This window comes from Nerophis lumbriciformis, linkage group LG04, assembly GCF_033978685.3.
Source record: "Nerophis lumbriciformis linkage group LG04, RoL_Nlum_v2.1, whole genome shotgun sequence".
Classification (NCBI taxonomy): domain Eukaryota; kingdom Metazoa; phylum Chordata; class Actinopteri; order Syngnathiformes; family Syngnathidae; genus Nerophis; species Nerophis lumbriciformis.
The window spans coordinates 62,012,501-62,037,983 of NC_084551.2; the positions used below are offsets into that span (position 1 = coordinate 62,012,501).

Below are 25,483 nucleotides of genomic sequence, written 5' to 3' on the forward strand. Positions count from 1 at the left end.
TTTTCCCCCACACATACATACATACATACATACATATATACATATATATATATACACATATATACATATATATATACATATATATATATACATACACACATATATATATATACATACACACACATATATATATACATACACACACATATATATATACATACACACACATATACAGGTAAAAGCCAGTAAATTAGAATATTTTGAAAAACTTGATTTATTTCAGTAATTGCATTCAAAAGGTGTAACTTGTACATTATATTTATTCATTGCACACAGACTGATGCATTCAAATGTTTATTTCATTTAATTTTGATGATTTGAAGTGGCAACAAATGAAAATCCAAAATTCCGTGTGTCACAAAATTAGAATATTACTTAAGGCTAATACAAAAAAGGGATTTTTAGAAATGTTGGCCAACTGAAAAGTATGACAATGAAAAATATGAGCATGTACAATACTCAATACTTGGTTGGAGCTCCTTTTGCCTCAATTACTGCGTTAATGCGGCGTGGCATGGAGTCGATGAGTTTCTGGCACTGCTCAGGTGTTATGAGAGCCCAGGTTGCTCTGATAGTGGCCTTCAACTCTTCTGCGTTTTTGGGTCTGGCATTCTGCATCTTCCTTTTCACAATACCCCACAGATTTTCTATGGGGCTAAGGTCAGGGGAGTTGGCGGGCCAATTTAGAACAGAAATACCATGGTCCGTAAACCAGGCACGGGTAGATTTTGCGCTGTGTGCAGGCGCCAAGTCCTGTTGGAACTTGAAATCTCCATCTCCATAGAGCAGGTCAGCAGCAGGAAGCATGAAGTGCTCTAAAACTTGCTGGTAGACGGCTGCGTTGACCCTGGATCTCAGGAAACAGAGTGGACCGACACCAGCAGATGACATGGCACCCCAAACCATCACCCAACCATGCAAATTTTGCATTTCCTTTGGAAATCGAGGTCCCAGAGTCTGGAGGAAGACAGGAGAGGCACAGGATCCACGTTGCCTGAAGTCTAGTGTAAAGTTTCCACCATCAGTGATGGTTTGGGGTGCCATGTCATCTGCTGGTGTCGGTACCACTCTGTTTCCTGAGATCCAGGGTCAACGCAGCCGTCTACCAGCAAGTTTTAGAGCACTTCATGCTTCCTGCTGCTGACCTGCTCTATGGAGATGGAGATTTCAAGTTCCAACAGGACTTGGCGCCTGCACACAGCGCAAAATCTACCCGTGCCTGGTTTACGGACCATGGTATTTCTGTTCTAAATTGGCCCGCCAACTCCCCTGACCTTAGCCCCATAGAAAATCTGTGGGGTATTGTGAAAAGGAAGATGCAGAATGCCAGACCCAAAAACGCAGAAGAGTTGAAGGCCACTATCAGAGCAACCTGGGCTCTCATAACACCTGAGCAGTGCCAGAAACTCATCGACTCCATGCCACGCCGCATTAACGCAGTAATTGAGGCGAAAGGAGCTCCAACCAAGTATTGAGTATTGTACATGCTCATATTTTTCATTTTCATACTTTTCAGTTGGCCAACATTTCTAAAAATCCCTTTTTTGTATTAGCCTTAAGTAATATTCTAATTTTGTGACACACGGAATTTTGGATTTTCATTTGTCGCCACTTCAAATCATCAAAATTAAATGAAATAAACATTTGAATGCATCAGTCTGTGTGCAATGAATAAATATAATGTACAAGTTACACCTTTTGAATGCAATTACTGAAATAAATCAAGTTTTTCTAAATATTCTAATTTACTGGCTTTTACCTGTATATATATATATATATATATATATAGACATATATGCATATATATGCATATATAGACATATATGCATATATATGCATATATATATATATATATATAAAAATATATATATATATATATATATACATATACATACATACACATATATACACATATACATATTTATATATAAACACATATATACAAACCCCGTTTCCATGAGTTGGGAAATTGTGTTAGATGTAAATATAAACGGAATACAATGATTTGCAAATCCTTTTCAAACCATATTCAGTTGAATGCACTACAAAGACAACATATTTGATGTTCAAACTCATAAACTTAATTTTTTTTTTTGCAAATAATAATTAACTTAGAATTTCATGGCTGCAACACGTGCCAAAGTAGTTGGGAAAGGGCATGTTCACCACTGTGTTACATGGCCTTTCCTTTTAACAACACTCAGTAAACGTTTGGGAACTGAGGAGACACATTTTTGAAGCTTTCTCATAGTCATTCACATCGACGTCCCACTGGGGTGAGTTTTTCCTTGCCCTTATGTAGGCTCTGTACCGAGGATGTCGTTGTGGCTTGTGCAGCCCTTTGAGACACTTGTGATTTAGGGCTATATAAATAAACATTGATTGATTGATTGATTGACGCTTCTCAGGTAGAATTCTTTCCCATTCTTGCTTGATGTACATCTTAAGTTGTTCAACAGTCCGGGGGTCTCCGTTGTGCTATTTTAGGCTTCATAATGCACCACACATTTTTAATGAAGACAGGTCTGGACTACAGGCAGGCCAGTCTAGTACCCGCACTCTTTTACTATGAAGCCACGTTGATGTAACACGTGGCTTGGCATTGTCTTGCCGAAATAAGCAGGGGCGTCCATGGTAACGTTGCTTGGATGGCAACATATGTTGCTCCAAAACCTGTATGTACCTTTCAGCATTAATGGCGCCTTCACAGATGTGTAAGTTACCCATGTCTTGGGCACTAATACACCCCCATACCATCACACATGCTGGCTTTTACACTTTGCACCTATAACAATCCGGATGGTTCTTTTCCTCTTTGGTCCGGAGGATACGACGTCCACAGTTTCCAAAAACAATTTGAAATGTGGACTCGTCAGACCACAGAACACTTTTCCACTTTGTATCAGTCCATCTTAGATGAGCTCAGGCCCAGCGAAGCCGACGGCGTTTCTGGGTGTTGTTAATAAACGGTTTTCGCCTTGCATAGGAGAGTTTTAACTTGCACTTACAGATGTAGCGACCAACTGTAGTTACTGACAGTGGGTTTCTGAAGTGTTCCTTAGCCCATGTGGTGATATCCTTTACACACTGATGTCACTTGTTGATGCAGTACAGCCTGAGGGATGGAAGGTCACGGGCTTAGCCGCTTACGTGCAGTGATTTCTCCAGATTCTCTGAACCCTTTGATGATATTACGGACCGTAGATGGTGAAATCCCTAAATTCCTTGCAATAGCTGGTTGAGAAAGGTTTTTCTTGAACTGTTCAACAATTTGCTCACGCATTTGTTGACAAAGTGGTGACCCTTGCCCCATCCTTGTTTGTGAATGACTGAGCTTATCATGGAATCTACTTTTATACCCAATCATGGCACCCACCTGTTCCTAATTTGCCTGTTCACCTGTGGGATGTTCCAAATAAGTGTTTGATGAGCATTCCTCAACTTTATCAGTATTTATTGCCACCTTTCCCAACTTCTTTGTCACGTGTTGCTGGCATCAAATTCTAAAGTTAATGATTATTTGCAAAAAAAAAAAATGTTTATCAGTTTGAACATCAAATATGTTGTCTTTGTAGCATATTCAACTGAATATGGGTTGAAAAGGATTTGCAAATCATTGTATTCCGTTTATATTTACATCTAACACCATTTCCCAACTCATATGGAAACGGGGTTTGTACTTGAGTAGAAGTGCGTTAAAGGGCTTGACTGATGCGGCTCAAAAGACTATAGTACGACACATTTGTAGTCAACAAGGGTCACGTCAGCCAATAAATGTGGGCTCCAGTTACACTTCTCCGGTTCCACGATGCTTACGCAAGCACGCAACACCGTTGTGTCCTCATTCTTAACCACTTCTCATTTCCATTCTACGTCGGCGCAATGCCTCCCTGTCAAAAGCAGGCAAGCCAAAAATAAATGAACTGCATCAAAGGTTCCCCCGTTAAGCCCTCTGCAGCTGCTCGCCGTCCCGCCTCTGTGTTAATATCGGCGCTGGCTTAGCTGGGAAAGGAAGCGCGGAATTTACGTTGATACGTTGTTGCAGGTCAAACCCAGATATGGGGAGCAAACCGAGGTTATGATGTGGTGTGCGGGAACAGAAACACTGCAAACAATTGCCCTTGAAGCAAAGCATCAGTCGGCCGTGACAGCAAGTGTATATCATCACCTCCTGGCTGCCTTCTCACTAAATCCTGAAGCCTTAAATAGACAGAGGGATGATACTGATAAGAGTGCTGATAAACCACACCTCAAGAGAACGTTAGGAAGCACATAAATTCACCGTCAGTTAAAGGGATTAATTTATTCCATATACAACGATCTTAGCTCATTTGAGTTACGGTCCAGCGGGACTGGCCGGAATGGATATTTCCTGGCAGAGGCAAGGTCACATTAGGTGCATGACATCAACTCAAAAACGCAGGTTTGATACAGGAGAGACGTCTCAGAAGCAGCTGGGTATGAGAGGACCTGAAGGGCACCATGTATGTGCTGAGGGGCCAGATATTTATATATTGTATATATCAGTGTTTTTCAACCACTGTGCCAAATTGTGCGCCAGCAGCATTGGTGAGGGAGGGGCAGAGACAGAGAGAGAGAGAGAGAGAGAGAGTTATGATAAACGCGCATGCGTCGCCAGGCTCTGCTTTTTATCCATAGATTGATCACATTTCATTTTTTATTATCTATAGCAGGGGTGTCAAAAGTGTGGCCATTTGCGGCCCACAGCTAATGTTTTAAAGGCCCTCGGCACATTCTAAAAATACTATTAAAATAAACAAAAACATAACAAAAGTGATATAAAAAAGCTTAAAGGTTAAATGTAATTTAGAAAAAGTTGCAATGTTGACGAATAAAACAAAGCTGTTTTTTTTTTCTTTCAAACTGTCATTGCTCAAAACATAATATTGAATCAAAATCAATGTTATTATGAATTATTGACCTATCCAAGGATGGTGTTCTGCTGACCTCGACTGCGGATGTTGTGGATCGGTGGAGGGAATACTTCGAAGACCTCCTCAATCCCACCGACACGTCTTCCTATGAAGAAGCAGTGCCTGGGGAATCTGTGGTGGGCTCTTCTATTTCTGGGGCTGAGGTTGCTGAGGTAGTTAAAAAGCTCCTCGGTGGCAAGGCCCCAGGGGTGGATGAGATCCGCCCGGAGTTCCTTAAGGCTCTGGATACTGTGAGGCTGTCTTGGTTGACAAGACTCTGCAGCATCGCGTGGACATCGGGGGTGGTACCTCTGGATTGGCAGACCGGGGTGGTGGTTCCTCTCTTTAAGAAGGGGAACCGGAGGGTGTGTTCTAACTATCTTGGGATCACACTCCTCAGCCTTCCCGGTAAGGTCTATTCAGGTGTACTGGAGAGGAGGCTACGCCGGATAGTCGAACCTCGGATTCAGGAGAAACAGTGTGGTTTTCGTCCTGGTCGTGGAACTGTGGACCAGCTCTATACTCTCGGCAGTGTTCTTGAGGGTGCATGGGAGTTTGCCCAACCAGTCTACATGTGTTTTGTGGACTTGGAGAAGGCATTCGACCATGTCCCTCGGGAAGTCCTGTGGGGAGTGCTCAGAGAGTACGGGGTGTCGGACTGTCTGATTTTGGCAGTCCGCTCCCTGTATGATCAGTGTCAGAGCTTGGTCCGCATTGCTGGCAGTAAGTCGGACACGTTTCCAGTGAGGGTTGGACTCCGCCAAGGCTGCCCTTTGTCACCCATTCTGTTCATAACTTTTATGGACAGAATTTCTAGGCGCAGTCAAAGCGTTGAGGGGATCCGGTTTGGTGGCTGCAGGATTAGGTCTCTGGTTTTTGCAGATGATGTGGTCCTGATGGCTTCATCTGGCCAGGATCTTCAGCTATCGCTGGATCGGTTCGCAGCCGAGTGTGAAGCGACTGGGATGAGAATCAGCAGCTCCAAGTCCGAGTCCATGGTTCTCGCCAGGAAAAGGGTGGAATGCCATCTTCGGGTTGGGGAGGAGACCCTGCCCCAAGTGGAGGAGTTCAAGTACCTCGGAGTCTTGTTCACGAGTGAGGGAAGAGTGTATCGTGAGATCGACAGGCAGATCGGTGCGGCATCTTCAGTAATGCGGACGCTGTATCGATCTGTTGTGGTGAAGAAGGAGCTGAGCCGGAAGGCAAAGCTCTTAATTTACCGGTCGATCTACGTTCCCATCCTCACCTATGGTCATGAGCTTTGGGTTATGACCGAAAGGACAAGATCACGGGTACAAGCGGCCGAAATGAGTTTCCTCCGCCGGGTGGCAGGGCTCTCCCTTAGAGATAGGGTGAGAAGCTCTGTCATCCGGGGGGAGCTCAAAGTAAAGCCGCTGCTCCTCCACATGGAGAGGAGCCAGATGAGGTGGTTCGGGCATCTGGTCAGGATGCCACCCGACCGCCTCCCTAGGGAGGTGTTTAGGGCACGTCCGACCGGTAAGAGGCCACGGGGAAGACCCAGGACACGTTGGGAAGACTATGTCTCCCGGCTGGCCTGGGAACGCCTCGGGATCCCCCGGGAGGAGCTGGACGAAGTGGCTGGGGAGAGGGAAGTCTGGGCTTCCCTGCTTAGGCTGCTGCCCCCGCGACCCGACCTCGGATAAGCGGAAGAAGATGGATGGATGGATGGATGGATGGATGGATGGACCTATCCAAGGTTCCCATTACTTCACATCAAATATTCCACTAAAAAAATATTTTTGTGGAAGATTTTGCAAATGTGGTAAATAAATAACCCAAAAATGTATATTTTGTTGTTTTCTTACTGTACCAAAAATGAACCGAACCGTGACCTCTAAACCGAGGTACGTACCGAACCGACATTTTTGTGTACCGTTACACACCTAGCTGTAAGCAAACTTTTATTCACGAGTTAGAATGCATTAAACAATATATATCCGTCTTCATGTCTTTCATAATGATTGTAAAAAATAGGCAAAAAAAAAAAAAAGTGCAGTTCCCCTTTAACAAAAAGCTTTTTGTGTAATTTTGCCCTTTTGTTTGCATTTTCTGTTCAACTATTCACTGTGTCAACTGTGGAAAAAGGTCATCAAAACAGTGATGTGGACTTCTGCTCCCAAACTCACGCCATGATGCCCGACAGGTGGAACATCTCAGCGGACAAGTATGCCATGTAGCTGTACACGAAGACGAAGAGTGGCTCGATGACACGCGTGTGGGAGGTGAAGCGCGAGGTGAAGGCGGCCAGGACGCCGTAGATGGCCCCCACTAAGATGCCGCCCAGCGCCACCACCAGGAAGGAGATGATGCCCAGCACGCCGTCCGTCACGGTCACCGTGCCCACGCCCGAGTACTCCTCGAAAAGGTGGTACAAGACCTCGAGGACAAGAGCAGATGCGATACGTCAAACGTCCACTTGGATACATACAGCGGAGTGTGTTTCATGTTGCTCACCACAGTGACAGCGTCGTTGAGCAGCGATTCCCCAAACACCAAAATGTGCAACAGTTCGTTGATGTGGATCTCCTCAAAAACGGCCAGCACGGCGACGGGGTCCACAGCTGACACGATGGATCCAAAGAGCAAGCAAGGCAGGAGCTCCAGCGTGTGCAGGTTGGAGGGATTGTTGGGCTGGATTTGGCACACGGCGTACAGCAGGCCGCCGATGAAGAAGGAGTTCCACAGAGTCCCCACCACGGCGAACATGAGGATGGTGCCCAGGTTCTCCATGAAGGGCCGGATGGGCAGGAAGTAGCCGGCATCCAGGATGATGGGCGGGAGCAGGCAGAAGAAGAACAGGTTGGAGTCCAGCACGGGTGGGACCTCCCGTCCGGCCACCTTTATAAGCCCCCCGACAAGCAGGCCCACCACGATCAGCAGGCAGCTTTCAGGCACGATGCCGGGCAGGCGAGGAACCAGGTGGAAACCTAAAAACAAATCACAATAAAGATTATTTCTTTAGTTTATTTGGAACATGAACACACTTGCAGCATAATACATCACACAATTTCATATAGGGGTGTAACGGTACACAAAAATGTCGGTTCGGTACGTACCTTGGTTTAGAGGTCACGGTTTGGTTCATATTCAGTATCATTGATTTTGATTCAATATTATGTTTAGAGCAATGACAGTTTGAAAGAAAAAAAAAACAGCTTTGTTTTATTAGTCAACATTGCAACTTTTTTTAAATTACATTTCACCTTTAAGCTTTTTAGTTTCACTTTTGTTATGTTTTTGTTTATTTTAGTATTTTTAGAATGTGCCGTGGGCCTTTAAAACATTAGCTGTGGGCCGCAAATGGCCTCCGGGGGACACTTTTGACACCCCTGCTATAGATAATAAAACATTAAATGTGATAAATCTATGGATAAAAAGCAGAGCCTGGCGATGCATGCGCATTTATCATAACTCTCTCTCTCTCTCTGTCTCTGCCCCTCCCTCACCAATGCTGCTGTTTGTGTTGTTTTTAACCCCTTCTTAACCCTGAACGTACATTGAAAATACACGCAACCCTAACTCAAAATGCCGGACATTTGAGGCATTTAAGAAACTCCGCCCTGACAGCTCTGCAAAAGAGGACATGTCCGGTGAAAAGAGGACGTATGGTCAGTCTATCCTAGCCCGTTAGCTGCTAGCATGCCGTGTGTTGTGCCTCGGTGTGCATTGTTTACACAACGTGCGTTACGCTACTTAATATGTCCGTGTGGAAACTCGTTCGGTACACCTCCGAACCAAACCTTTCATACAGGGGTGTAACGGTACACAAAAATGTCAGTTCGGTACGTACCTCGGTTTAGAGGTCACGGTTTGGTTCATTTTCCGTACAGTAAGAAAACAACAAAATATACATTTTTGGGTTATTTATTTACCAAATTTGCAAAATCTTCCACCAAAAATATATTTCTTAGTGGATTATTTGATGTGAAGTAATGGGAACCTTGGATAGGTCAATAATTCATAATAACATTGATTTTGATTCAATATTATGTTTAGAGCAATGACAGTTTGAAAGAAAAATAAAAACAGCTTTGTTTTATTAGTGTTGCGTTTTGGACCAGTTGTTCCTCCCAGGGAATTCAAGTCACAATTCGCTCCCAAGTTCTTTCCGACACTTAAAGCTGAGTTGAAAAACCACCAGAGACAGAATAGGTATTTTGTTGTATATTCTCAAAGCTTTGCCAATATACATTGATTGAGACCAGTCTAACCCTAGAACATTCTATTGCGCCTCCCCAAAATGGTCTGTCCTCCCGATCCCACCACCCTCTCTCTCGTCCCATCTCTGTAGACAAAACAAATGCTAGTCAAAACACATTCCAAAGAACTCAAGGTTAGCACACACAGTATACTTGCTGACAGAGCATCAAGAGAAGAAATGGAAAACACGAGCTGTTTTCAAATATGACTAAGAAATGAAAGAAGTACACCTTAAATTCGGATATATGTAAATATCTGCCTCCGACATTAGTCAACATTGCAACTTTTTCTAAATTGCATTTAACCTTTAAGCTTTTTTATTTCACATTCACAAGAAGACCAGAGTTTTTGTGTTTTTGCATTCTAACATGTAAAAATTGGCTCGTTCTATGTGGCTAGCAATGCAGCTAATGGGAGCAATCCATTCTGCCTTTAAATCACTTTAAAAATGCAACCAAAAACCGTCAACAATACAACATTTACGTTCTGTAATAACCAAGTTTAAAATTAAAATAATAAATACCAATGATTGTCACACACACACTAGGTGTGGTGAGATTATCCTCTGCATTTGACCCGTCACCCTCACCACCTGGCAGGTGAGACGAGCAGTGAGCAGCAGCGGTGACCGCGCCCAGGTAGCGACATTGTTAATACAAGAGCTAACACTGAGGACATTCTTTTCTCACGTCCTAACATATCGGCCCGCTACCGTATTACCTGTGAGCTAGCTACGGCAGGATGTAAGGTAGCAACTACGTCAACGACTAAATGGCTTTTGAGTTTGTAATGCACAACACAATGTGATAGGACACCAATCTTTATTGACTGAAAAACATCAACAATTATATTAGTATTTGTAAAGTATAAGCCCACATTTCATGTTTGTTTGTTTGTACAAAGCTAGCTCAAGTAGTCGCAATAACACGCATGATCGATATTATAGTGACTCACTCGATGGACAGTTGTGCGTTTGGTCCAGCTGGCTGGGGACGTTTCCAGTTGATTTTGGGTAAGCACTTCATTTATGTCGGTATAGCTTGGCTTCAAGTTCCACATTTACAGCGTCAAAGTCAAGCGCACCTCACTCTCTCGGCTTCCGTCTGCTCCAACGTTATAACCAACAGCTCATCCTCTGTACATTCAGCTTCAAAAAGATACAGTTGTGAATCCTCATCTGATTTTGATTAATTTTTTTTTTTTCGTTGCGGACGATTTACTAGGGAATACATTTTGTCCCCAGGAATTTCCAGAGGCCCGTCCTTTCCATTGTTTCTGTAATAAAGATGCACCCATAGCAACAATATGGCTTGCACTACTGCCAAAGAAAGTGAAAAGTAAGTTTGTTCCCAAGACAGAGATGGTATCATCAGTGGTTTGGAGCGGTTTTGGGTTTGCATAAAGCAACTTGAAACAAGTGACTGCACGCTGGAAATGTTTGTCTAAGGCAATGAAAGGCAGCACAACAAACTTATTCCAGATACTGAGAGGGAGAATTACCACTCTTTACAAAGGGAACAAGACATCTACAGCCAAAGCATTTTACTGTGGTGGAACTAGGGCTGGGCGATATGGCCTTTTTTTTAATATCTGGATATGTATAGGCCATGTCAGGATACACCATATACTGTATATGTGGATATTTTACCTTAGCCTTGAATGAACACTTGATGCATATAATCACAGCAGTATGATGATTCTATGTGTCTACATTGAAACATTCTTCTTCATACTGCATTAATATATGCTACTTTTAAACTTGCATGCAGAGAGGGAAATCACAACTAAGTCAATTTAGCAAAAGTGTATTTATTAAAGAGTTATTAAGCAGTGGCACAAACATTCATGTCATTTCCAAACAGAAAGTGCAAGATTGTCAGAGACATTTTAAAACAAGCTATTAGTGCACCTTTGTGCATGATGTCACTAAGATGACATATCAAAACAACACTAAATTCAAGTGCACTTTTTGTACAGAACGCCACTACAATAGTTAAAAACAAATAAAGTGCACTTTCATGCATGATGTCACACAAAATGTTTCAGTAAGTGTCAAATAAAAATGAGCTGCATAATAGGAAATCTAATAGTGTATGTCCTTCACTATGTGGTAGGTTCCTGCGGAAGTTATCTCCTTCTGTTGTTGACTATTTGTTTCATACGGTGTTGATGTAGAAATGGTTGCTTGGGCATTTTGTGGGTGTGGCACCGAACGGAGACGTTGACATGCGGAGTTTCAAGCACTCTTCATTCTCTAGCGCAGGGGTGCTCACACTTTTTCTGCAGGCGAGCTACTTTTCAGTTGATCAAGTCGTGGGGATCTACCTCATTCATATATATAATTTATATGTACTTATTTATGAAATATATGTTTTTGTTAATAAGTTAAAGGTGTTTAATGATAATACAAGAATGTTTAATACATATAGTTAATATTGTTAATAAATTAAAGGTGTTTAATGATAATACATATAGTTAATATTATTAATAAATTAAAGGTGTTTAATGATAATACATATAGTTAATATTATTAATAAGTTAAAGGTGTTTAATGATAATACAAGCATGTTTAACACATATAGTAAATTTTGTTAATAAGTTAAAGGTGTTTAAAGATAATGCAAGCATGTTTAACACATATAGTTAATATTGTTAACAAGTTAAGGTGTTTAAAGATAATACAAGCATGTTTAACACATATAGATTCCTTTCTTTCATGAAGACAAGAATATAAGTTGGTGTATTACCTGATTCTGATGACTTGCATTGATTGGAATCAGACAGTGGTGCTAAAAACGTCCGCATTTTCGAATGGAGGAGAAAAAAGTCCTCCTTTCTGTCCAATACCACATGAAAGTGGTTGGTTTTTGGCATCTTATTTGTCCAGCTTCCGTACTCCTTTGTATACACTTTACAAGAAATACATTGTCGGCAAACTCCATAGCTTGCTAGCTTGTGCACACCAGCTTTCTGAGACTCTTGTTTTGTTAGCGCAACTGTGCAGTCGGTCTTTAGAGTTTTGACGACAGGTATGGCGCCAGAGTCTGTTGAAATAAAGTGTTTCTCGCCTTCCAGTCGGTAATTTTAATGAGCTGGCAGCAGCCAGCGTCATCTCAGAAGACCCTCGGGTGCCGTGAATGTCAATCAAGTGACGAAAGTGACGTCATAGTGAAGATTTATGATCGCTCATTTTTAGGACTATTTTTTTAATGCCTGGCTGGTGATCGACTGACACACCCTCCGAGATCGACCGGTAGCTCGCGATCGACGTAATGAGCACCCCTGCTCTAGCGGGTGACTTCTCAAATGATGCTACAAATTAGCAGTGGTGCTACTTTTTGTAGCAACGCTTTTGCCGCATACTTGACACATTACGGTTGTCTGTTCAACATCTTCCCGCTTGAAGCCAAACCACCGCCAGACGACGGACCCCCTGCTGTTTTTCCTGGGAATTAATTATTCCTTCATTCGTTACCAGATTGGCATGTTCTCTCTCTCGTACTACCGCTCACACTTCTCCGCTAGCATCACAGCTAACGTTACCCATGCCGCTACCTCTCTGCTCCGCGAGGGTGATGACGTTGCACGCGCGACAGTATGTGACGTGTGTAAGAAGGTGCGCTTGTTTTATGTCTCTGTGAGAAGGAGAGACAAGAAAGAGTGAGAAACGCATGTAGTTTAATGCCCGCAGCTCAAAACAACTGCATGAGAACGTATATTCCAATATCACCATACAGGTAAAAGCCAGTAAATTAGAATATTTTGAAAAACTTGGATTTATTTCAGTAATTGCATTCAAAAGGTGTAACTTGTACATTATATTTATTCATTGCACACAGACTGATGCATTCAAATGTTTATTTCATTTAATTTTGATGATTTGAAGTGGCAACAAATGAAAATCCAAAATTGCGTGTGTCACAAAATTAGAATATTGTGTAAGGGTTAAATTTTGAAGACACCTGGTGCCACAAACTAATCAGCTGATTAACTCAAAACACCTGCAAAGGGCTTTAAATGGTCTCTCAGTCCAGTTCTGAAGCCTACACAAACATGGGGAAGACTTCAGATTTGACAGCTGTCCAAAAGGCAACCATCGACACATTGCACAAGGAGGGAAAGACACAAAAGGTTATTGCTGAAGAGGCTGGCTGTTCTCAGAGCTCTGTGTCCAAACACATTAATGGAGAGGCAAAGGGAAGGAAAAACTGTGGTCAGAAAAAGTGTACAAGCGATAGGGATCACCGCGCCCTGGTCAAGATTGTGAAAAAAACCCCATTCAAAAATGTGGGGGAGATTCAGAAGGAGTGGACAGCTGCTGGAGTCAGTGCTTCAAGATCCACCACCAAGAGACGCTTGAAAGACATGGGTTTCAACTGCCGCATACCTCGTGTCAAGCCACTGTTGACCAAGAAACAGCGCGAAAAGCGTCTCACCTGGGCTAAGGAAAAAAAGAGCTGGACTGCTGCTGAGTGGTCCAAAGTCATGTTTTCTGACGAAAGCAAATTTTGCATTTCCTTTGGAAATCGAGGTCCCAGAGTCTGGAGGAAGACAGGAGAGGCACAGGATCCACGTTGCCTGAAGTCTAGTGTAAAGTTTCCACCATCAGTGATGGTTTGGGGTGCCATGTCATCTGCTGGTGTCGGTCCACTCTGTTTCCTGAGATCCAGGGTCAACGCAGCCGTCTACCAGCAAGTTTTAGAGCACTTCATGCTTCCTGCTGCTGACCTGCTCTATGGAGATGGAGATTTCAAGTTCCAACAGGACTTGGCGCCTGCACACAGCGCAAAATCTACCCGTGCCTGCTTTACGGACCATGGTATTTCTGTTCTAAATTGGCCCGCCAACTCCCCTGACCTTAGCCCCATAGAAAATCTGTGGGGTATTGTGAAAAGGAAGATGCAGAATGCCAGACCCAAAAACGCAGAAGAGTTGAAGGCCACTATCAGAGCAACCTGGGCTCTCATAACACCTGAGCAGTGCCAGAAACTCATCGACTCCATGCCACGCCGCATTAACGCAGTAATTGAGGCAAAAGGAGCTCCAACCAAGTATTGAGTATTGTACATGCTCATATTTTTCATTTTCATACTTTTCAGTTGGCCAACATTTCTAAAAATCCCTTTTTTGTATTAGCCTTAAGTAATATTCTAATTTTGTGACACACGGAATTTTGGATTTTCATTTGTTGCCACTTCAAATCATCAAAATTAAATGAAATAAACATTTGAATGCATCAGTCTGTGTGCAATGAATAAATATAATGTACAAGTTACACCTTTTGAATGCAATTACTGAACTAAATCAAGTTTTTCAAAATATTCTAATTTACTGGCTTTTACCTGTATAGTCATTTCCTATATTGCCCAGCCCTAGGTAGAATCATTTTCTCAAAGACTATGTCTGATGAGAAAGGGGCACGAAGGAAAGCATCGTTAAGTTGCGGCGGAATTGTTTGAAGCTGGACATCATGAAAAAGATCAGATTCTTCAGTAATGACATAAATCCTTATTAAATCGGTTTTAAAATAGTGCAACTTGCAATGTAAATGTAAACAAGTGTCTCCTTTCCAACTACAAAGTGTATTTTGTATAGCAAAAGACCAGCTTGCACTTAAATCCAATGGTTTGCTCTGAGTATGCTTACCTCACAGTACATACTGTATATGTCCTGACATTTACATTATTGCATGACTCAGTTTGGTAATTGTAGTCCAGAACACCAGAGAGTGACGCATAGAACACTCTAGAGAAGACACGTGTCCATCTTCATTCTCTTGCTTCTATTCTTCTGCAGCTCATTGAGGCCTATTCTTGTAGCATGACTCAGGGCTTTGACGTTGGCACAGCCAGAATAACTTGGCACACGTTGGTTATACTTAATGTCGCGTCGGGGGACCGCGGGACTCCTTGTCTCCTTTGTTTTCCAAGTTCACGCTGCATTGACTTTCCAAAGTCACCTGGTTTTAGTGGTGCTTGCAGACTTGTCAGTCACGAGGAATCTACGGGTCAAAATATGCTGTAACCCCGAATTGGTGGCAAAAGTGTTCACGATTGATTGAAAAACTAAGATTATATGGACTGTCAGAAAAAAACAGTCAGATGCCCAATATTTTTAGTCCATGTTGCAAATCTAGTGGCTCAATGGCAGTGAAAACGTAACTTGCGAGGCCACACTTGGTTCTTTGTGTGCATGCATTTTGCAAGCCTATCCACCCTACTATAAGAGCATTGTTCACATTGCCCTGGCAGGTGTGTCATGCCAATTTGCTCGTCTGTCATTTTGTCTACATATTTGTTTGTTGCGCTGTGGTTGACAGAATAAACAACAGGTATTGAATTATCGCACAGTTCAATACACTTTTTGTGTGTTTTTCTATATCCACGTACCTGCCAACTTTTGAAATCAGAAAAACCTAGTAGCCAGGGTCCAGGGGCCGCAGGCCCCGGTAGGTCCAGGACAAAGTCCTGGTGGGGGGTTCAGGGTTCGCCCCCCGACGCAAAATGATTGATTGCATTCAGACAGGTTAAAATGTTGCTAAAACCATCACTTTTCTATCAGTCACAGTGACTTTTCAAAACAAAAATATTACAGCAAAAATCATATGGGTTGATTGACATGTTTATTCTGTAAGCTAACTTCAATAGTTTGAAATTATTTTGACAGTTAATGCCAGTTATCCTGTCAACCTTTCACAAGACTTCAATTTGTTAATTGAAAGTATAAACAGTATAAACACTTTTTACAGTAAACAAATGGTAAAACAGTACTAAACGATTCCATTAAAAAAGAAATTGGTGTCATTATTAACTTTCTGTCCAAGCTTGTATAATCTACTGCCTTGTTCAATTGTAAAAAATATTCTGTGCCTAAAATTCACATTTCTATCACAATTATCATACTGTAAACATGGTAAGCTAACTTCATTAAAATTAATAGTCCTGTCAATAGCATGGAATTACAATTTAAATGTAGTTTTTTTGTAAGCCTTTCAAAAGAATTCAAAATATGAAAAATTAATGAAAATTAATTTAAGCCATCAGACACTTGAAAAGTGGCACATCACATCTCTAATGTAATCATTTTAACTTTTCAACAGAAATAGCACTGCAAAAATATTAAGGACATACTGTATTTTGGTAGTTATGCTGTCAACATTTAACAAGATTTCTTCAACTTGGACTTGAAAGCATAAATAGTATAAACACTTTTAACAGTATAACAGTACTAAACAATTCCAATAGATAACATTGGTGTCATTACCTTTTTGTGGCTGAAATCCAAATTTAGCAACGGCATTAGACTTATGTTTTTTTGTCCCAACGTGGTCTTTTACATCGCTAATTCCTCCGTGTCCGATCGAAAAATCTTGTCTGCACAAGGTGCAATTCGCGTAGTTTTCACCCTTTTTGGAACGGATAATTATTCCCGGATAGGCTTTTGAATATTCTTCACGGAATGACTGCAGTTTTCTTTTCGGTTTAAGACTCGTTTGCGATTTTTCTCCGGCTGATTCCATGATCGTTCGCTCGTTTGGAAACAATGGGCAACAGGTGCCTCGTGCTTGGCAGCAGTGCTATAAATAGCCTCGCGCATGGCATTCGGAATGGCTCGATAGGAAGTTACGGGAAGCAGTGTCGATTGTGATTGTTGTTACGCGATTTCGTGAATAAAACTTAAAAAAAAAAAAAAAAAAAATGTATTAATGAAAAACCGTATTTTTTATCACTGCAACCGTAACCCGGAATAGGTTGATGAAAACCGTACTAATTACGGGAAAACCGGAGTAGTTGGCAAGTATGTAGTAGCGTTGACTCACCCTGCTTGGCACTGTAATCACTGCGCTCTCTTGCATTTTATTTTGTTCAGATATGTTGAGCACAATTTCCGTTAAAGGCCTATCTTGCATTGTTTGCAGGCCTTTTTCCTTGTCAGACAGTACCTGCTTTTGTATGCAACAGGCTAATCAAGCTAGTCGCCAATCAATAAGAGTTCTAAAAAGCTGGGTAATGGTTCAGCTTATTTCCAACATGCTTTGCAAGGTTACATTGAATTATACCACATGTTTATACTTGCACAACATGTCTGAAAAGTAGTAGGAAGAAGCAGAGCTTACTGACTCAATTGTGTCTCACTTGTTTTGATGATAGTTTTTCACTAACTGCGTTAAAACATGAACCAGTTGACTATTATCGTATCAAAAATGAAAAGGTTGTATCGGGACACCACAACAAAACTATGTACATCAGGGGTGCTCATTACGTCGATCGCGAGCTACCGGTCGATCTCGGAGGGTGTGTCAGTCGATCACCAGCCAGGCATTAAAAAAATAGTCCTAAAAATGAGCGATCATAAATCTTCACTATGACGTCACTTTCGTCACTTGATTGACATTCACGGCACCCGAGGGTCTTCTGAGATGACGCTGGCTGCTGCCAGCTCATTAAAATTACCGACTGGAAGGCGAGAAACACTTTATTTCAACAGACTCTGGCGCCGTACCTGTCGTCAAAACTCCAAAGACCGACTGCACAGTTGCGCTAACAAAACGAGTCTCAGAAAGCTGGCGTGCACAAGCTAGCAAGCTACGGAGTTTGCCGACAATGTATTTCTTGTAAAGTGTATACAAAGGAGTACGGAAGCTGGACAAATAAGATGCCAAAAACCAACCACTTTCATGTGGTATTGGACAGAAAGGAGGACTTTTTTCTCCTCCATTCGAAAATGCGGACATTTTTAGCACCACTGTCTGATTCCAATCAATGCAAGTCATCAGAATCAGGTAATACACCAACTTATATTCTTGTCTTCATGAAAGAAAGGAATCTATATGTGTTAAACATGCCTGTATTATCTTTAAACACTTTTAACTTATTAACAATATTAACTATATGTGTTAAACATGCCTGTATTATCTTTAAACACCTTTAACTTGTTAACAATATTAACTATATGTGTTAAACATGCTTGCATTATCTTTAAACACCTTTAACTTATTAATAATATTAACTATATGTATTAAACATGCTTGTATTATCATTAAACACCTTTAACTTGTTAACAATATTAACTATATGTATTAAACATGCTTGCATTATCTTTAAACACCTTTAACTTGTTAACAATATTAACTATATGTATTAAACATACTTGTATTATCATTAAACACCTTTAATTTATTAACACTATTAACTATATGTATTAAACATTCTTGTATTATCATTAAACACCTTTAATTTATTAACAATATTAACTATGTGTTAAACATGATTGCATTATCATTAAACACCTTTAATTTATTAACAATATTAACTATATGTGTTAAACATGCTTGCATTATCATTAAACACCTTTAACGTATTAACAAAAACATATATTTCATAAATAAGTAAATATGAATTATATATATGAATGAGGTAGATCCCCACGACTTGATCAATTGAAAAGTAGCTCGCCTGCAGAAAAAGTGTGAGCACCCCTGATGTACATGTACTAAAACAAATAATGTGCATGCTTGATAAATATATACTAAATAACATTGGATATGGACCAAAAATGATATGTCCCGGTATTTTTAGGCCGAATAGCGATATACGATGTACAGTACAGGCCAAAAGTTTGGACACACCTTCTCATTTCAATGCGTTTTCTTTATTTTCATGACTATTTACATTGTAGATTGTCCCTGAAGGCATCACAACTATGACACCTGTGAAGATGAAACAAAAATGGAGCTGTTTGGCCACAATACCCAGCAATGTGTTGGAGGAGAAAAGGTGAGGCCTTTAATCCCAGGAACACCATGCCTGCCGTCAAGCATGGTGGTGGTAGTATTATGCTCTGGGCCTGTTTTGCTGCCAATGGAACTGCTGCTTTAAATGGGACAATGAAAAAGGAGGATTACCTCCAAATTGTTCAGGACAAGCTAAAATCATCAGCCCGGAGGTTGGGTCTTGGGCGCAGTTGGGTGTTCCAACAGGACAATGACCCCAAACACATGTCAAAAGTGGTAAAGGAATGGCTAAATCAGGCTAGAATGAAGGTTTTAGAATGGCCTTCCCAAAGTCCTGACTTAAAAGTCTGTGGTCAATTGAAATAATAAGAGTTGTAGAAATGATTGGAAACTCGAGACAGCCATGACATTATGTTCTTTACAAGTGCATGTAAACTTTTGACTATGACTGTATATAATGTAGTTACAGACACATTCATAAAAACATGTAATATTCATGTATTTCGCTCATTTGAAGCATAAGGCGGCTTATTAATTCACAGAAGCATCACAACATTTGTTTTTCTTTTTAACAACACACCTACTACTAATCATAATAGACTTTGAGAGATAAATAAGGCTATTTTGAGATAAATGGTGATCCAGAACCTTATATTTTTGAGGCTGAGTATAAGGAGGATGTTTTAGTGGGCTTTATAAAGTACTCTAACTAGCTGCGTTGTTAGCCACCTTGTATTTGCCTTATTTTGCGACTTTGAACGCATTAAAAAAGAAAAACATACGTGTTCTTGTCTTACATAGGGATTGTGAATGATAGGCAAAATTCTCAAAAAAGTGCAGTTCCCATTTAAAGGTCCAAGTTTACAAATCTACAGTGACTCGTAGGATTGTAGGAATGCTCATATGTCGACCAGCTAGTCTTGCGATTCAAAATAATTGTTTCACCTGAGAAATCCATGTCAATATATGTACGTATATGTATGTATGTATGTATATACATATAATTTTCATGTTTATTCTGAAAGGAAATAATTGTGGTTCACATGATATTAGTCCTTCGAGAGCGAGTGGTTCTTGTTGCATGCAGTTGCTTGTCCAGTGGGATTGTGAAGCAAACTGCTAACCAAGTGCTGATGTGCTAAAAGGGTTTTAGTGGTCGCTGTGACGACCTGCCTCCTTTACCGAAATAAGCTTCTCCTTGGGGCTGGAAGATGCTGACATTCAGCTATTTGTAGATAAATACCAGTTCACTCTTCACCTCCTGGTTTCATATCTTAGCCTCCAGTCCAGATCAATGTTGCTGCACCTTTGGAATGTTTTTCCTTCCCATCCTGCACATTGGATTTCAGTGAGAGACACATATGGTTTCTCTTATCAAAGGCTGTCATTGTCAGTGTAACTCTGCTGAGTCGGACGGGGGTGGTCTCCAAGTCCCATGAAAAGAGAATCCTCGGCCCCCTAACATGTTCTTGTTGGAATTTCCAGTTGTGCGTTCCCTCTACAGACATGTAATTGTTGAGAACTTTTGCCCTCAAACAGTAATGGTGTTGTCCGGCCCTCCCACCCACTTTGTACTGTATTCTCATAAAACCTTTTTCTCATGCTTAACCGGGCTGTTAAGTGAGCTTGTAATGTAGCCAGTGATGCTATGTATTCTATGTCTAAAACTAGAATGGCACTCATCAAGGCCAAACAATCCCAGTTTGGACCAGCACCACAATGATTGTACATCTTCAATGACACCGACCTCCAGCTTATGCTTGAATTTTCTCTCATGATTCATCAGGCCTCGAATTATAACTTTTTAAGGTCAAGGCAAGTGTTGCATTAAAGGAGGGCTCATATTTTAGGGCACCAAGCAAGTCGTAAGGGCACCAAGGCAAACATTTTCTTTCAAGGCAGGGGCTCCAAAGCATACATACACATATATATACATATATATATATATATATATATATATATATATATATATATATATATATATATATATATATATATATATATATATATATATATATATATATATATACAGTGTTGGGTTAGTTACTGAAAACCAGTAACTAGTTACAGTTACTAGTTACTTTATTTCAAAAGTAACTTAGTTACTAACTCAGTTACTTACACCAAAAAGTAATGCGTTACTGTGAAAAGTAACTATTTAGTTACTTCTTTTTTCCCTCTTTTTTTTTAAGGCTCCCATTAATGCCCTTTTAGCCTTCATTTCAGTACTGTTATTGCACTGGAGAATAATACAATGTGTTGATCAACTTGACATGCATTTGCATCACTGAACTCAGAAAGCAATGTGGTCTACATACAACACACAAAGACAAAGATATGTTTCAAAAGGCCAATTTATTTCAGGCCAGAACAAATTGACAAAACTATTTTATATAGCTGCAACATAATTACTTTAACTTTAAGTAGATAGGATCTTTGATCCAAGACACAACTTACATTTAACTAAAATGTTATTTTCTTTGTGCTCGACAGAAGAAAAGTATTGAGAATGTCTCCATGTTAAAAAACTCGACTTCTGGCTTCGCCATGATGTCTTGTTAGTTGTTATGAGAGTAGCGTATGTGTGTGTGTGTGTGTGTGTGTGTGTGTGTGTGTGTGTGTGTGTGTGTGTGTGTGTGTGTGTGGCCCTTTAAGATATGACAGCATGTGAGGTGAGTGAGTGGGCGAGAGAGGTGAGCGAGCGGCGACAGTGAGCGCGTGCAGATGCTCTTGCTTGGTGGATGGCTGCGTCCAATAAAATCACAAAGTTGCAACAAACCGCCGGTCTCCTCATTCACCCTCAGCTGTAAAGACCCACTGCCGGGTAAAGTGAAGGTTGTTAGCCCCGAAGACGTACATAGGCCCTGGAGGAACGTCTCCCCTGCGCTCCTCAACTGCGGTATGGGAGTCCCCCCCGCCCCCACCCACACAAAGCACGCCTTTTCTTTTCCACCGAAGCGCTGCAATAAAACACACTCAGATCTTCTGTTTCTAGCCGATACTACATGAAAAATAACGTAAAATAACGCAGTAACGCATCATGTAGTAACGGTAACTGAGTTACTGAATATAAAAAATAACGCGTTAGATTACTAGTTACCGCCGAAACTAACGGCGTTACAGTAACGCGTTACAAAGTAACGCGTTACTGTAACGCCGTTAGTCCCAACACTGTATATATATATATATATATATATATACTTACATACACATATATATATATATATATATATATATATATATATATATATATATATATATATATATATATATATATATATATATATACTTACATACATACATACATATATATATATATACATATATATATTCATGCTCTCATTAAATATTTTGATAGTTAACACCAATTAAAACAACAAATTAGTAAAATAAAATGACAGCTTCAATATGTATTTTCTTAGAATTGATTTATACAGTCATATAAAATGCAGCTATAACTTATCATATTACAAACAAATATACCGTATGTAATTAGATTATATGTATATATAAACATTTATACACATTTTACATTAATTGATCATGTGTAGGTGCTTTTTTGCTCTCTTTCTGCCTTTCCCCCTGAATAAATAAATACATATACATATATATTAATTCAGACACATTTATCTAAAAAATAAATGGGCATAGTGTCCCCTTGCGCCCTACCTGGCCAGTGTAGTGGGCATGTGCCCGGTTGTTATCCCCCTTTCCCTCAAAATAAGTATATATATTATATATCTGTACACACACACACACACAAGTATATGATATACAAATAATCAAATGTCAATAAATTAAAATAGACTGTATCATATAGTATATGACTTAACTTGTAGTAAACTTTAGTAAATTATATACAAAACGCCATGCAATTTTCATTCCATTGTTGTTGACATCAGTGACTGATGTTCAACCTTTCCAAAAAAGTAAACAAATCCAGCCGTGTTCCACACGTGGTCGTCATCAAAATAAACATTGATGGTAACAACGACATTGTCAGGTCTAGAACTGCTGAGTTTCGAGGGCAAACGATCGACCAATTTAGAACTGCATTAAAACTATGAAATGAACCTACATAAGAAGTTGTGTAGCTTGCTACATTTTTCCCGACAGACTGTACTTGTTCACGTTTTCTTTTCTTGACTCGTTCCTAACTCGGCATTTTGAGAGCTGCCTGACCTAAATTCACCGAACACTTGACATCCTTCCAGTCCCTGACGCAGCTAGTTTATCTCTCGGAAAATCTCGGCACAACTCGGCTGTTCTTCTTGTCGGTTTACCTTTGACCCACGCTTCCGAAATGGCTGCACCCTTGTTGTGTATACCGATTAGGATTACAAAGGGGTGGAAAGTTTCCGGTAAATTTCCGGAAACTTTCCGGAAATTTACCACGGGAAGTTAAGCTCGGGAGGTTTGGAAATTTTGACCATTTTTTGATTATTCAAAGTAGGACACCGTCCATCTTATTCTGTAAAATAAGATGAGAAGCTTGTAATAGACTAATGCAATGCCACACACAGATATAAATAGTCAGCTAAACAATTGGAGTAGTCTTTAAAGATATTTGACTGATGGACAAATTAATAGAAATAGGCTAGATCAGGGGTGCTCACACTTTTCCTGCAGGCGAGCTACTTTTCAATTGATCAAGTCGTGGGGATCTACCTCATTCATATATATAATTTATATTTACTTATTTATGAAATATATGTTTTTGTTAATAAGTTAAAGGTGTCTAATGATAATGCAAGCATGTTTAACACATATAGTTAATATTCAAATCAAATCAAATCAACTTTATTTATAGAGCACATTTAAAATTTACCACAGGGGTAGCCAAAGTGCTGTACAACGAGCAGGTTAAAAGATAAAACGAGTACCGAGCAAACACAACACAACACAAACAGAACACGATAAAAAATAAATAATTAAAATAGAATTAATAAAAACATAAAAACATAAAAACAGGATCACAGCAGGTGTATTATGGGGCGCCATAATATTGTTAATAAATTAAAGGTGTTTAATGATAATGCAATCATGTTTAACACATAGTTAATATTGTTAATAAATTAAAGGTGTTTAATGATAATACAAGAATGTTTAATACATATAGTTAATATTGTTAATACATTAAAGGTGTTTAATGATAATACAAGTATATTTAATACATATAGTTAATATTGTTAACAAGTTAAAGGTGTTTAAAGATAATGCAAGCATGTTTAATACATATAGTTAATATTGTTAACAAGTTAAAGGTGTTTAATGATAATACAAGCATGTTTAATACATATAGTTAATATTATTAATAAGTTAAAGGTGTTTAAAGATAATACAAGCATGTTTAACGCATATAGTTAATATTGTTAACAAGTTAAAGGTGTTTAATGATAATACAAGCATGTTTAACACATATAGTTAATATTGTTAATAAGTTAAAGGTGTTTAAAGATAATGCAAGCATGTTTAACACATATAGTTAATATTGTTAACAAGTTAAGGTGTTTAAAGATAATACAGGCATGTTTAACACATATAGATTCCTTTCTTTCATGAAGACAAAAATATAAGTTGGTGTATTACCTGATTGTGATGACTTGCATTGATTGGAATCAGACAGTGGTGCTAAAAACGTCCGCATTTTCGAATGGAGGAGAAAAAAGTCCTCCTTTCTGTCCAATACCATATGAAAGTGGTTGGTTTTTGGCATCTTATTTGTCCAGCTTCCGTACTCCTTTGTATACACTTTACAAGAAATACATTGTCGGCAAACTCCGTAGCTTGCTAGCTTGTGCACGCCAGCTTTCTGAGACTCTTGTTTTGTTAGCGCAACTGTGCAACTGTGCAGTCGGTCTTTGGAGTTTTGACGACAGGTACGGCGCCAGAGTCTGTTGAAATAAAGTGTTTCTCGCCTTCCAGTCGGTAATTTTAATGAGCTGGCAGCAGCCAGCGTCCTCTCAGAAGACCCTCGGGTGCCGTGAATGTCAATCAAGTGACGAAAGTGACGTCATAGTGAAGATTTATGATCGCTCATTTTTAGGACTATTTTTTTAATGCCTGGATGGTGATCGACTGACACACCCTCCGAGATCGACCGGTAGCTCGCGATAGCACCCCTGGGCTAGATGAATAAATGAACAGTCAATCAGAATGCTAAATCAAACTATAAGCTACATTCTTGTATGACAACAGAATGGCGAGCAGAACAAAAGGCAAAGGAAACTACACATTTTGATTTAGTATTTGCTACTTGAACGTTGTTAGCATAAATGAATGGGATTTAACAGAGAAAATTAGCATCACGGCTAACAGATAAATATATTCGGTTCATTATGAGACTGTGGTGGTACATAAACCTAGGTAGCTAGAGATATTGGCCCCAAAATCATTGAACAAGTACAGGAATAGCTACCTAGCTTGAGTGTAAGTCTGCTGGAGTAGTCTACACTCATACAGTAACAAGCAATTACACCTCTATTACACTTAAATACCATAGATCAAATATATTTACCCCATCAACACTTACCTGACTGGATGAAGTCCTTGGGCTCAAATACTAGTGTGGCCTCATTAGCCCTGTTGTAGTGTG

At 40.0% G+C, this 25,483-nt stretch overlaps 1 protein-coding gene across 2 annotated transcripts in view; it reads right to left on the reverse strand.

Annotated features, from left to right (window-relative positions):
* Positions 1 to 25,483, reverse strand: part of slc9a1a (solute carrier family 9 member A1a) — a 112,243-nt gene that overhangs the window by 39,360 nt on the left and 47,400 nt on the right. For both annotated transcript variants that reach the window (XM_061958736.2, XM_061958735.2), the window contains exons 2-3: positions 7,410 to 7,882; positions 7,082 to 7,332 (exon numbers count right to left, since the gene is read on the reverse strand). In XM_061958736.2, the coding sequence (XP_061814720.2) occupies positions 7,082 to 7,332; positions 7,410 to 7,882 (724 nt within the window). The remainder of the gene's footprint in view (positions 1 to 7,081; positions 7,333 to 7,409; positions 7,883 to 25,483) is intronic.